At 47.6% G+C, this 14,934-nt stretch overlaps 2 protein-coding genes and 2 non-coding genes across 4 annotated transcripts; 2 read left to right on the plus strand and 2 right to left on the minus strand.

The window, feature by feature from the left end:
* Positions 1-50: 50 nt before the first annotated feature.
* On the minus strand, positions 51-10,515 carry LOC135815530 (PRKCA-binding protein-like). The gene is made up of 12 exons (XM_065328846.1): positions 9,540-10,515; positions 9,190-9,253; positions 7,693-7,782; positions 7,466-7,519; positions 6,543-6,605; positions 5,967-6,054; positions 5,181-5,226; positions 4,531-4,563; positions 4,252-4,311; positions 2,199-2,302; positions 1,708-1,802; positions 51-856 (listed from the first exon to the last, which is right to left on the minus strand). Exons 1-12 carry the CDS (start codon positions 9,762-9,764, stop codon positions 558-560), a joined length of 1,221 nt encoding a protein of 406 aa, XP_065184918.1. The 5' UTR covers positions 9,765-10,515; the 3' UTR covers positions 51-557.
* Positions 2,722-2,793, plus strand: Trnad-guc (transfer RNA aspartic acid (anticodon GUC)). Its single transcript has one exon. It is a non-coding gene; the product is annotated as a tRNA-Asp (tRNA).
* Positions 7,962-8,033, plus strand: Trnad-guc (transfer RNA aspartic acid (anticodon GUC)). Its single transcript has one exon. It is a non-coding gene; the product is annotated as a tRNA-Asp (tRNA).
* Positions 10,516-11,021: 506 nt separating the features above from the next.
* LOC135815531 (uncharacterized) lies at positions 11,022-14,542 on the minus strand. Its single transcript, XM_065328847.1, has 3 exons — positions 13,159-14,542; positions 12,123-12,452; positions 11,022-11,776 (listed from the first exon to the last, which is right to left on the minus strand). The coding sequence occupies exons 1-3, from the start codon at positions 14,374-14,376 to the stop codon at positions 11,666-11,668; spliced, it is 1,659 nt and encodes a 552-aa protein (XP_065184919.1). The 5' UTR covers positions 14,377-14,542; the 3' UTR covers positions 11,022-11,665.
* Between the last annotated feature and the right edge of the window lie 392 nt (positions 14,543-14,934).

Below are 14,934 nucleotides of genomic sequence, written 5' to 3' on the forward strand. Positions count from 1 at the left end.
GTCTGCCGTGCACCGTGCAGACAACTCCTCTCAGCAAAACTGTGGGCTAATTAATTCTCTTCAAATTGTTTCTCAAGATAGTTCTATCAGTGGTGATGATAGAAAGGTATAGACAAACGTGGCAGTTCTAAATGTCAAAATATATTCAATTCAAGTTTGATAAAATTGCCCTAGCTACAACTGCAGAGCTTGTGCAGACAACTTATACTGTAGTGTAGGACTTGGCAGCAGTGACCAGTGGTGACGAGCCATCTGCTGGCACGTTTCTATCACCTACTGGTGCGAGGGTAACTGGCATCTCCTGCTCTCTCCTACTCGTTCTCATCAATGCCACTGTCGGACCATACGTATGCAGACGACGCCCATCACCTACTGGTATAAGGGCTGTGTCTCACTGCTCTCTTTATCTTTCTCCTCATCAATGCCACTGTCGGACCATACGTATGCAGACGACGCCCATCACCTACTGGTATAAGGGCTGTGTCTCACTGCTCTCTTCATCTTCCTCCTCATCAATGACATTGTCGGACCATACGTATGCTGACGACGCCCATCACCTACTGGTGTAAGGGCTGTGTCTCACTGCTCTCTTCATCTTCCTCCTCCTCATCAATGCCATTGCCAGCGCCATTATCAACGCCATTGTCCAGATGGCTATCGCCGTTAGTCGTTGAGTAGGATGATGCACGGAGGCGAGCCATCTGCTGCTCGACGTACTCAGTGGTGACCGCATTCCATTCGATAGTGCACGAGATGGGGAACACAGCCAGCGAGTCTTGATTCAGCTTGGCTCCGGCTTCGTAGAACGCGTGCAGTGCAGCGCCAACAGTCTCCATGTGCATGGGCAGATCACCATCTAAGAGCAACATAATATACAGTGCGCAGAACACAACAATACAGGCAGACCTTGCTTTGCTTGTACACCCAGAGCACCGCCTCCCTGGTAAATACTCTGCCCATGTGCCTCATTGCAACTCATTTAAAAAAGACACCAATGGTAATGGCTTCACACCCTTGGTCACATGTATACACATACAGTAAGTATCGTTTATAAAGTGACCGGATATAATGATATACCGGTTATAGTGATAGAACACGTCAAAATCAAAATCAAATCTGAAAAAATACAGCTAAAATATCACTATATACACTATTATCGGCTATACCGATATATCGCTTATTGTGATGGCCTTCAGGAAGCAAACCATATCAAATGTACAGGAAAATATCGCATATAATGATCAAGAGTGATCTTTCTGCATGCTCTTGTCCGTTTCTGGCTGTGTTGCCTCTCACGATGATGTTGCCAACTCACGTACACAGCCACTCATGTCTATTTCTGGCTCTACGCAACTCGTTGGACACCGAGTAGATCTACGATCTACGTGAGCACGGATCCAGCTCAGGCTTTTTTTGGAGAACACGCTGAAGAAGCAGCCATGCCACATGATGTATCGAAGTTCTAGTACATGTACAGTCTGTACTCGTACTGCACTGCCATGCACTGCTCTGTGTCATGCACCGGTACACAGTCCGCGGAGCATGCATGCACTTTCAGCATGCTTTTTCCAGCGTGTACGCATCATTTCATGTGCAGTCATGTGCCATGTGTCGGTCAAACATGCAAATCGGCTATAGTGATGCACCGGATATAGTGATACATTTTCGAAAATCAAAGGGGCACGTTATATCCGATATTTACTGTACCTAACTTCCACTCGAGCATTTTGATCTTGTCAAACACAACAGTACGCATCTTGTTGAACTGCGAACGCCGTTTGTGCCGCAAGTGCACGGTATCCCTGGGCGGAATCAAAACAAGAACCACAAGCATACTGTCAGAAGGGAAGTGTTCTTCTCTACTAGGAGATAAGGCATGGTGCAACAATGTGCAGCAATGATATACGTATAGTACTGAAGTATGTATGATCAAAGCAGCACAGAAAGATGGTCAGCTATGGAGGACAGAGCAGATGGTCCGTCATATCTCACAACTGCTACTGTGCTCCCGAACACAATTATTATTATTATCAAATTTTTGATAGGGCAATCCCCACAGGCCTAAGGCCTTCTTACAGGGTACCCTAGAAATGAAAGTACAATCTCTACCAAACCATCGTTGTCATGATTTACCACTAAAACTGTAGTCACGGTTACTGTTGCTGTTATCACCATAAAACATCAACACTCTCACAAACCTGTAATCCGTCTCCCAAATCGAATAGATGGGATTCCATGGCTCGTATTCTGCGAAGTTCTCCTCCTCCGACGTCTCCATCTCGTAGGCCTTCAGGCAGTACGCCTTGACAGGCATGCAACCGAAATAGAAGACGAAAAACAGACATTCATCAGTTTGAGGGAAAGTTGCAAAAAAAGAGACACAAAATAATTGAAAAATATGCCCAGTGCATGCAGATGTGTGTGGAAAGTGCTTGCCGAGTATGGTGAGTAAGGCTAAACACTGCCAGGCCACAACTCACCGCACTGTTTTTGCCTACACAGCTGACCAGTTACAAATTGCTTACAACTACAGTCATGGTCAAACAAACCCGACTGATGTGCCGAAAGCAGTGCCAAGGCTTATGTGACCCTCAGATCGGTTTTTGGGACTTGCAACGGCAGACCAGATATGGAGTTTGCAAGTCATGCTTGACGGTACAATCATAGTACGTTTTTTCTGATTCGTTCACCTGCTGGGTCATGGGAGAAATTGCCAGTCAATCCTCGGTAGTATAGTGGTGAGTATCTCCGCCTGTCACGCGGAAGACCCGGGTTCGATTCCCGGCCGGGGAGGACATTCTTTTTTTTAGAGTGCTAATTCGATTTGGGTACATTGAAGCAAAGTTGCCTAAGGGCCTGGTCAGACTGCGGCAAAATCGAAATAATCCTGGGATTATAATCCGAATCTCCATAGTAACTTGCCGCCAGAGCGGCAAAAGCGAGAGTTGACGCTCCAAAAAAAAAGCAAGAACGGACCACGTTTTTCCGCTCCAAACAGGATTTGACGCTGATACGCCATTGACGCTGATAATCACTGATTTTTTCATCTCGATATCGAGGAGCTAATTGGCCACGGACAACAACAAAACTCATAAGGATGGTTGCAAGGATTGCACTGAAGGTGTTGGCGATCCCCAAGGTGAAGGAATTTGACGTCGTTCGTGGAGATTATCACTTGACGCTCGAAATGAAGTTTGAATTTTAATTCTCCCCACATGTGTAGTGTGATCGCGATTCAAATTCTGGACGCTGTTCTTTTTTCGTCAGGCAACCAAAATTTGCCGCAGTCTGACCAGGCCCTGAAGCAGGATTCACAGAAGCTTTTTTGCGATGCGACACGCGATGCGACTGCCGCGAAACTCCCAAATCGCAGCCATCTCGCACCCCACGCAACTGCCGCAACTGGGCCATCGCAGAAGTTGAGCTTGGCTCAACTTTTGCGATGCGACAAGCGATTTGGCGTACGATTTTGACCTTTTCTACAGCAAAGTTGTACAAAGGTTCAACAGTTGCCTATAAATTTGTACAAGTTGTACCAAACCGCGCGAATATCATGGTGACGTACCCAAACCAGCAAGACGTCGCATCGCTGACTTCTTCTGTGAATGGTATTTCGCGAGTTCGCATCGCACGCATTCGTCGCAGATCACGTCGCGTCGCGTGTCGCATCGCAAAAAAGCTTCTGTGAATCCCGCTTAAAGCGGGATTCACAGAAGCTTTTTTGCTTAAAGCGGGATTCACAGAAGCTTTTTTGCGATGTGACACGCGATGCGACGGCCGCGAAACCGGGAAATCCCCAAAACGCAGCCATCTCGCACCCCACGCAACTGCCGCAACTGGGCCATCGCAAAAGTTGAGCTCGGCTCAACTTTTGCGATGCGACAAGCGAGTTGGTGTACGATTTTGACCTTTTCTACAGCAAAGTTGTACAAAGGTTCAAGAGTTGCCTGTAAATTTGTACAAGTTGTACCAAATCGCTCGAATACCATGGTGACGCACCCACCTGCATTGAACTTCACGCCAAATCAGCAAGGCGTCGCATCGCTGACTTCTTCTGTGAATGATATTTCGCGAGTTCGCATCGCCCATCGCATCGCAAAAAAGCTTCTGTGAATCCCACTTAAGTACATCAGGCCACGTACAAGAGAACATAAGCAAGAGAGTGCAACTCGATGATCTCTCAGCCCACGACTGATTATTTTTTCATAATACCAGTCTTTCCTGGCGACCTGGCCAGCATATTCAGCTTACCAAATACTCAAACTTCTTGTCGGCATACTTGTTGACTGTCAACTGAGTGTCCGGCAGTGCCTGTCCACAGTCACATCAATCAAAAAGAAGAAAGAAAAACACGTGACAACGAGACAAGCTTGCAACAATTTCCAAACTTGCAGGCTAAGCGGTGTAAAGTGGATATAGGACACAGACAACAATACAATGTCATAGTCAAGTAATATTTTGTTCTCTGACTGAGAGGAAGAAAAAAAGACATCACAGAAACTCAGGTTTCTACTGCATGGCCGGACTCACCTTGGACAGCAAGGTGTGCACTGATTCCAATGTCTGACAAAGAGCAAAATAACACAAACCAATCAAAACCAGTTTTACAGTTTTCGTTTCACACACGAGTACCGTATTTTACCGGTTGTAAGTCAACCCCGGTTATAGGTCGACCCCCGTATCCGGAGGTCTCAATTCTGCGTTTTAAAGTTTTCACCCAACGAAGTACTACTAACCACTCCCTGCTACAAACATATCAACAAATTATGTAAACATTCCTTATTGGAGGGTATAACGTCCCAATCCTTGAAAAAGGCCAATAAACTGGCAAACATGTGTACACATGGTGCACTCGTGCATGCAGTGCAGGTCATTTTTTGTAGAATACTGATAGTTCCCGGTTATATGTCGAATCCCGGTTGTAAGTCGACCCCCACCCTTTCTCCTTCTATGTTTAGTCGTAAAAGGTCGACTTACAACTGGAAAAATACGGTACTGTGACTTGAACTCAACTCCACACATACATAGCATGTGTGCAAACACGTTCTTAGCAAGACCGTGACGGCAATGGGAAATCGCGATTGGTCCTTTTAAAGAAGTACTGCAGTGTCAAAGTGAAGACCGTTGAAAACAAATTACACACAACAGATCCATCATCATATTCTGCTGTACCAGCTCACCTGTAGGCACTTCTGTATGCACTCATCCACATTGTCTGCAATTTTCCTGCAGGCCCAAGACAAAGCAAGCACACAGTACATTTTAATGCAGAACATGTTTGTATACAGCACTGTCTGGTGCACCAGAGCTTGGCCGGGTTCTGGGTCGTGGCCTAGGCCGTTCTTATTTTTCACAGTGTACAACTGTCTATAATTTTAGCTGAGCCACCATGTACACAAGGGTATCCTGTACCTGGTAAAATTCCAGCCTATTCATTTGTCGGCGCGTCGTTCTTGGGCACCCAACATTACTCAGTGTACAGCACTTTGTTATACCATACTGTATTACTGAGCAAGGTCCATTGCTGAGCTTTTCTTTTTAAGGCCACCATGATTCCATCTGATGTCAAAGAAATCGGTAATAAAGTGGAGCCGTGATAAGAAGAGCAGTGATAAGACAAGCGTTGGTTTGAGAAGAACAAGTATTTTCGGGGTCTGTTGGACACTGTGTATTGACTGGGTGTAAAGTACGGATACATAAAATAACCACTTGCACGAACAAAGTTTACCGGAAGTTTACCGGAAGTTTACCGGTCCTTTCATGTTCATCACAAAGAGGGTCACCATTATGGAGGAATGGGTGCTACTAAATAATGGTGTACTTGATCCTTGATGGTGGTGGCATTCCTACGGATGCGGAAAACTCGGCTAGAGGCCGAGTCTCACGCAAACCGTGAATTTATTAAAAAGTATTTATTTTTTGACAGACATGCAAAGAACACTTCATTCAAACTGAGCTGTGCTCACCGCAGTTTGGAGGCAACGAGCATGAACGATGACGACACCTCGGTCTGCCGCTCCTGCGGTGCAAGTTGATAGAATACGTCTGCCATATCTGCAGCACACTAGCACACACGCGCATGTCAGTCTCAACCCTGCAGAAGTACTAGTACATGTACAGTAACACTCAATCTGCGGACAGAACTCACGGTTTCGCCCTTTGTGGACTCAACAGCGCAGCACAGAGGAAATGAGGCCGAACCTGATAGCACAGTATACATCACTCACAGTCAGCTTCCCTGTAGCATGTAGCCGAAATGATGATCATGAGGCAGGCACCACTTGAAAACTCACCAGCTGTACAGAAGCTTGCAAAACACACCAGCCTCTTTGCAGATACCCGCAAGCTGCCATGACAACAGGAATATTTCGACTTTAATGCACCCGTCGGATACGTATTTCACCTCAGGCTATGGTAATTGATGGCCCTAGAACTTGCTGCAAAGTATGATGGCACTTTTACCGAGTCAGCACCCCTCCTACCCCACACACCCCTATACCCACATGCACAACAGCAGCAGCGTTGTCCCATGCTTCACTCACCTCGGTGTATAGTGGCAAGCTTTCGAAACTCTGCCAAGAATAGGCACAGCTGATGTGCAAACGCTGCATTATACAGGCGAGATTAGAAAGTCAGAACTACATGGTCACACGTCAAGCGCGTAGCAGCTATGTCCTTTGTCAACAGCACGCCCACTGAGACCATGGTTACCGGTACATGGTACATGCATCACAATCATGCTGAATGCAATGTAACACCCCCACCCCCCCCGACCCCCCATCCCCCCGGCCAGAGTCCAGAATCATGATGTGCACTACAGTGCATTTCAAAACTATAGACGCGTAGGGTTTTTGAAATATTTCAAATTTGGCTGGAACTTTTTGAGAATAGTTTTCGGAATATTGCTCAGGATCGCTCCACAATTACTCTCATATAGTTTCTAAACGATTGGATAACAGACGCCCAATTTGGAAAAATTTATGCACAAAGTGATCACAGATTTTATGTGGTATAGATGCTGGCATAACGGTTTTTGCCTAGGTACGCGTCTATAGTTTTGAAATGGACTGTAGAACGGAAGGCATACCCATACCAAGTACAAGTAACAATGTAACATCGCAAGCATCCGTGACTAACTAACTAGATTGGTGTAGTAGTGCTGAGAAGCATACCTTGCCCGCCATGACCTAGGGTTTCTATAAGCCTTCATTGCATTATCACAGGGTCTCACGTAGTAATCAATAAGTAAATGTTGTGCATAGACTAGGTATTACACGTGTATCAACCCTGTTGATGTTGATGTTGTTGTCACGAGTGTTGTTGTTGTTGCTGCTGCTGCGGCGACGGCGGTGCGCGCGCGCGCGCGCGGGGGGGGGGGGGGGGGGGGGGTGGTGGTTCAGTGTGATTGTTGTCATCGTCGCCGTTAATGTCGAGCATTATCATTCGCACATTACGGAAAACCTACCTTTGCAAAACTGTGCCATGCGCTTCAGCCTGTCCAGTTGCACAGTTAGCTTGTCTGCAGAACCAGACAGCACACCATGTTTAACAGTGGTTTTAGAAAGTGATGTTGCAAAACCGTAAACAGCACTGTCCGCAGACTAACTAGACCTGAGAAAACTGTGCCCCCCCCCTCTTTCTCTCTCAGTATGGCATCATGTGACTTTAAAGATTGGACAGCTTGCAGCTTACCATTGACAAGCATTGCATGGCAAATGCCCAATGTATCTACCGTGTGTTGCGACATTGTCTCAACCATCCTGTGCTTCAGTGCCTTTAGTGCTGCAGGAAAATTACACACATGCACGCACACGCATGCACACGCGTGCACACGCGCACACACACACGCGCGCGCACACACACACACGCATGCACACACACACACACACACACAAAGATGCGTATGGGCTTCTTTGGACATACAATCAATCACTAACTAATAGAGACTGATAACCAGTCAATCCTCGGTAGTATAGTGGTGAGTATCTCCGCCTGTCACGCGGAAGACCCGGGTTCGATTCCCGGCCGGGGAGGACATTCTTTTTGCACATTTTCAAGTCGAATGTTTTTTAAAGTTATTCCCTGGTTACGGGCAATGGCAGTAGTTCCTAGCGAAGAAATCAAAACCAGTACGAGCACGGTAGCATCAAATTCGGACCGTGAACCGTGGAATACGATGAGGCAGATCATAATACGGCATCGGCTAGTTGAAAGGCAGTCGCCACAATCATACGACGTATACAGCGTCTTTCTCTTCAGTTCCCGGCATGGCCTGGGCATATAGGTCAATGTGGTGGTGGACGGGATGCCCGTGCCACTCTAACATGAATCAACATGTCAAAATAATCATCAAACAACCTCACAGCGTTGGAAAATTGCTAAGGTCACCGTCCAGCATATTGCCCGGAAGTCCACAAGGAGGCTGCAACAACTGGTAAGCTTTGGAGGTTCCCTTCGCACATGACCTTCCAATACCCATTGTATTTAGTTCCTCATTGCGGAAGCCCTGCCAGGCCGACGATAAAATCGCATGTTTGTATTTGTGTACCAGTTACGGAGCCTCCGCCTCTGTCCTCCCCGGCCGGGAATCGAACCTGGGGGGGGGGGGGGGTCTTCCGTGTGACAGGCGGAAATACATACCACTATACTACCGAGGATCAACTGGCAGTTTACAAGGTGTGCTAGTGGAGTATTGCCAGACATACAGCTGTACCCGGTGAAATCCTACTCATAATGCATACCGGTACTAGCATGTGCATGGCGCTTCGGACCTGCCCGCATGCCCTTGACGCCCCGGAAGTGGCACAAATACAGGCTACTGGCCATACACACGTACAAATAATCATAGTGATGCAATAGGAACTGGTCCAGGGTGCCAGGTTTGCACTCCTGGTTGGATTTCACTGAGCCCAACCGCAGTAAGTTCTGAACTATGCATGAGTACTTATAGGCCACATTGCTGTTTGAAGTACAATGTACACAGGAGAGAATAAGCAGCTGTGTTCATGAATCAAGTGCCACGATAGAACGATCATATTCGTCTGATGATCACAGAACGCGGAATTCCGAATCCAAGACAACCGAAAAGGCGTCAAGAAAGTCCCCAAAGACCTTGCCAAACAGCAAAAGCTGTGCATTGATGTTATTGAAAACACTGTGTCAGTAAGAAGCAAACCGCAACCAGCTTACTGATGTCAAGACCCTTCGTTTCGTCGGCCAATGTCCAGGAGTTCATCTCCAGAACAATCTCACCCTGGATGCACACATACAATACACACATGCATGACTCCATGATGATCTCGCCGATGAGTACGTGATGAAGAACATTGAACTGTGACAGTGACCCCCCCCCCGTGCCGAAGAACGCAGGGTTAAGTGCACTCATTGCTCAGTTTTGTTTTGTTGGGAGAATCCCAGTCTGCCCGTTCTCCGGGTGAGTGGTGTCACTGAAAGTGGAGATTGTTGCAAAGATGACACAAAATTGGTTTTGATTTCCGTGAAAGTTTTAAACATAAACATTTTTACGTTACCCCACTCACCTCAGATTCTTTGAACAGGCGATTGACATATTCCTTGCCTGATCCCTTGACAGAGTTACCATTGACCGACATGATCTCGTCACCGGCCCAGATTTTACCGCACTTGGCCGCTTCACTTTTCAGGTGGACATCGGCAATGAAAATGGACCGGTAGTACGGCGATCCGCCGCACACCGTCAGTCCGATGCGGCCTTTGACTCTGGGCAGCGTTACAACAACTCGCATTGCACTGCAGTCTACAGCCTACAGGCCGGCAGCAGCACGCCTTCGATGAGCACTATCTATCTCCTGATTTGCAGAGCCATTCACTCCTTGACACCAGGTAATCGGGTTTGTACAACTCCCTGCCCGTAATACTCTGTATCGTGAATCAAGCTTAGCGGAGCGCAACCTTGGCCGGTCAAGCAGTCCGCATGTGATAATAATGAGGTACCGTTCTGGACATGGAGCGTATGCCGCCACCCGCCAGAAAGTCTACTGTTCAAACTTCAATGCTACATAACCAACGAGTCGCTGTCCAGGATTCGCTACGACGCACGCAGCAAATTGTCTGCGGCCCCCCTGTCTTCTGCCGTCGTATTTGGGTGCTGGGTAGGGACAATAGTCACAATACGCTAGTTATCCCTCTCCCCTTGCGATGCAGTCAAGGTAGTAGGCCAACACACGCCACTCGCAACCTGCACGCCACCAGAAGGCACACGCAATTGGAAAATTCAAAGTAAAGTGACAAACGATTCGAGAACCATGGCATGGCATGGACGCAAATGACGTGCCGAAATGAGTTTCCTGTCTTCTGGCGGGCTTGACCATGACCGTCAGCGGCTTACTTCCACATCCTTGCAGATGACACAAGATAACAGTAACACTCACACGTCGCTTTTTGTGCACGTGCCCATGCCAGGGAGTTGTAAACTGATATCATTGGCCCATGGGTTTACTACTACTACTACTACTACTACTCCAGTCCCAGGCACTGGCACTTGGCAGCAGGGAGTGGGGGGGGGGGGGGGGGGGGGGGGTACTACTCCCTGCTTGGCAGTCTGGCACATACCGTCCCCAAAATTGGATTTGGTTACCGCTTACTAAACTAAGTGTTACTTTACCAAATCCGAATCTAAATCCGAGGACAACTTGGGGGAGCATCATACTCAATTTTCGGATGATGCTACTATGCTACAGACCTTGGGGCTTGGGCAGAAGCAAGTTTCTAGTTTCTACACATTTGTTGACCAATTGCTAGTGTACTAAGTCTTAGTAAACTGATATAGTATAGACATGCCCTAGCGCAGCCAGTAACAGTTAGTACATGACATACATTGTATAGACCATTCTAAGCAGCCATGTCCGCACTCTTGAGGCGAAATGGTGCAGGCTGAGAGGTGAACAGCGCAATCATGCGGCGTTGCCAAAGGTGAGTTTTACTGTGCCTGCACGGTACCCCGTCACTGAGCCATACCGGTAGTATACCCATGCGCAGTTCCATTCACATGTCACCATTCTCCATGACAACAGCTCCAATAACGGATGGCGTGATTGGTTTCGTGTAAGCGGTATAATTATAGGAAAGCACATGCCAAACAAACCATCAAAGATCATAAGGCTGTCCTATAACCATACACATGACGTACAGGAGCATGCAAAATAGACCAGTATCCAGGGAATCACGGAGATCACCCTGCAATATGTAGAGTTTCAGCAGTAGAATCCGAAGCAGAGCCGTCTATGTGCCTTGACTTGGAAGCAACGGTTGCATGCGAAAATGTCTTTGGTGCCAGTCTGATTATCCCCCCCCATGTCCACCGAAGTAGCAAAAGTGTATGCAGATGTATTAACGAATCAGCACTGAAACACACTCATGGGTGCAATAAAATCCACGAGATTGGCGTTCCAAGTAGCGGGTCGAGAACTACCATTTCACTCCCAGGTGCAGGTTGCTAGCACTCTGTATGTCCGAGTAAAAACTACATAGGATCTGTAGCATTCCCTCTCACGGTGCTGCACTGATGAGTCCACAAAGGACGAAACAGTTCTGTCCGCAGATTGAGTAGGATCTATAGCCGTGGGCCGGATGATAGAGCAAGATTCAACAACCAGTGCGCTGCTCGTCACAGTGAAGGCTGTACCAGTTAAACGCCCGTACACTTTGGCTTGTTGTCGGAGCATTTGACATTCTTCACATTGTGATGAGCCTCGTCTACTACGATGCCAATCGGTGAGTCCTTGCCAGCTATGTTGTTCTACAGCAGAGCAGCACAAAGGACAGTGGAGCAAACACAAGTCAGTGACACATGCGGCAACGCTGCTGATTAGAGAACCAGCAGCACTGGTATGGCATAGGTCTGCACATGCAGTACTTGCAAGCTCAAATTCCGAGCATATACATGTACATGTACATGCAGGCAGGCGTAGGGCAATTCAAGAATGCATCATGCCTTATAAGTCAAAGCGCAGGAGTGCACATGCATAGGCGATCGCATGTATGCATGTGCGTGTGTGGAGGGGGGGGGGGGGGATATGACAAATGCCTTATAATTTTTACTACAGTACATGTACTAAGTTTGATAAGTTTTTAAGATCTCTTACCGAAATAACACTATCCTCCACATTGTACAGTTTGTAGTAAAAAATTGGTCCGGATGAACCACTTGAGAAATCATTTCCATGCCAAATATTGCGATATCCGTCATTACCGCTCGCGGCCTGATGCAGGAGACCTTCCCCGTCTACTGTTGTGTAGTGGCCATCGGATACTAACTGTCGATTGACATTGGCCGTGTTTGCGCTGACATTGTTTGCGTATCCCTCCTGGTTGAAGCCCCGGTTTTCGTTCGTGTCCGAGCCTTTGCTAAGATGTACACCATCCACAGTCCAGCATGTTGTGCCTTTAGCCACTTCCACGTGGTTACTGACAATCTAAAGGGCAAAGGGCAAATAAGACCCAGAGAACATCATCAAGTATGGAGAGCTTCCTAGCTAAAGACCATGTGACCTCTGAAGGGAATGAGCTGAAATCATCATGTTCATCACCATTCAAAGGTCTCTCTCTCACCCATCACGGAGTTGTTGGAAACGTTTTGGCTGACTAGCTCCAGCCGGTGGCATCATTTTTCAAAACACTGCGTGCACTCGACAGGGCTAGTGAGGTAGAAAGAGAGGAAAAGAACACGGCGGGAGCACCCACACTCACGTACGTGCACATGTATTTATGCATATCAAACAGTCCACCTTGTAACCATAGCAATGATCTTAAAATACGGTTTAAAAATTGAAATTCAAATCAGTGATTGTTGTACCGGGTAAACTGTAGTGTCTTGTATAAAAGCCTGTCTCGTATAGAAGCCTGTTTTGAATACAAGCCTGATTACTAACATGCAGTGTCAGCACTTACTTGTTGTAGCATTGACATACATAGAGATACGTGCTTCGAATAGAAGCCTGCCTCAAATGAAAACCTAGTACTGGCATCGGCTTCTACAGGAATAAGCACGGCTTTTATACGCGACATTACGGCATGTGCTTCAGTAGTCTTATGCTGGACTCTTATCATAACATCTTACAAGTAGCACTATTCATAGGGACTACTTTGAAGTAAACTGGTGGCACTGCAGCCTCCTCCTACCTGTGGTCCTGATCCGATGGTTTTGCCATCACCGCCTCCACTCCAACTGATGCCCACACGACCGTTCATGTAGATGTAGTTGTCACGGACAATGACACCGCGTGAGAAATACCACGGCGCACATTTCGGGGTCAATGAACCTGGGCTTGATGGGCACTTGCCCGACTTGGAATAGGCACCGATTACGCCACCCAACAACACCTGTCCAGCATCAATGCCATATCGATTGTCGTAGGGGTAATCCGTGGTCACCGTCTTTTCTGTCGGCTTGCCTACATCCAGTTTTATGGTGGTCTTTGCAAATTTGTCGGACTTTGCGAGCAGATTGTTTGCAACCAGTGTGTTGTTCTCGCTGTATGCAGCAATGGCTGCGCTCCAGCGATATGGCCAGATATTGCCAGTGGGCGAAGCAGGGTCTGGGTACTTGTATGACACGTCCCGGATTCGATTACCGAACACCAGCTTGTTGCTTCCCATGCCCAGTACGTCTGTGGCATAGTAGAAATACGACTTGAGGTTGAACTTGCTAGGGCTGTTCAACGCCGGCCAAAGCATCACGGCACAACCACTAAGATCCAAATTAATCACTCCCATATTCATAGCTTTCGGGTCGCTATTGAAAATGCCCATGTGCTCCCGATCTGGACATTCAAGAACCGTCTTTGGAGCCAGGTTGCCTGCTTCCTTGTTATTCCTCGCCTTCTCAGTGCCTGTTGGCTCCCCGCGTAGCACCACGCCGCTAGCCAGAACGAAGTTCTCTTTGAGTGTGTACTTACCAGCAGGCAGATACACCACGCCGCCACCCGACGCTACCGCTGCTTTCTGGGCACTCTCCAAGTCGTCGTGGAAGTCCTTCACATTGAACACGCAGCTCCAGTTGACCATGCGATTCACCCACGGGTAGGTTGCATTGCCGTACATGCTCGCCACAGGATTGTCCGTCGGTCCACCCGACTTGCTCCCGGTGCACGATGCGGATAGTAATGTTTGGTTGGCAGCGACAGCGGTCGTCGAATGCTCGCCGTATCCATTACCGGCTATATCACCATCATTCATTCCCTCAGCATTCTGGTGATGCCGGAATGGGCCAGAGTAGTCGGCACGAAACGGGAAATGTTCATTGATTCGGATTTCTCGTGCCTCCAACACAGGCGACGATACTGAAATTAGGAGGCGGAGGAGAAAAGCGCACCATGCCACTGCCGATGAGAGAGCCATCGTTGTAGAAATCCGCCAGAGGGACTACAGGATCATCAAAGACTCTAACGTCGTAAAACAGCGGCCTGACGATGGATAGGAAGGGGAACGACGGGGAGAACGAATACCTCCGGAGCACCGCCAGCGGGACTTCACCGCGAAACTCGCCCAGCTGTTTGTGCTGACGTGCTGTACTGGTAAAAACTTTTTTTTTTTTTTTTTTTTTTTTTTTTTAAAACCAAGAACATATGCAATAACATGTTATTTATAAAGACAGGACAAGTGAATAATTAGTCAGTCCATTGTTCATGATGATCTCCGACGGTTACGTCGGCAAGCGAGCCTCCGCCACTGCCAAAGCAGCGTGGGCTCCGCAGGAGGGTGCAAATTTCAAACCAAAATTTAAACGCCTACAACCGCGAATGCACATGATACAGGATTTCAGAAGGCTGAAGGAAATCCTGCATCTAACAAATGCCATAACATGAGAGTAATGCTCACCCCTCTTCTCCGCCAACAGATGAGCAATTCGTTTGTACAGTGCTGTTGATGCTGGACCCATTCCGCCACTGGCTGACA

Source organism: Sycon ciliatum, chromosome 4 (assembly GCF_964019385.1).
Source record: "Sycon ciliatum chromosome 4, ocSycCili1.1, whole genome shotgun sequence".
In the NCBI taxonomy this organism is placed as follows: Eukaryota; Metazoa; Porifera; class Calcarea; order Leucosolenida; family Sycettidae; genus Sycon; species Sycon ciliatum.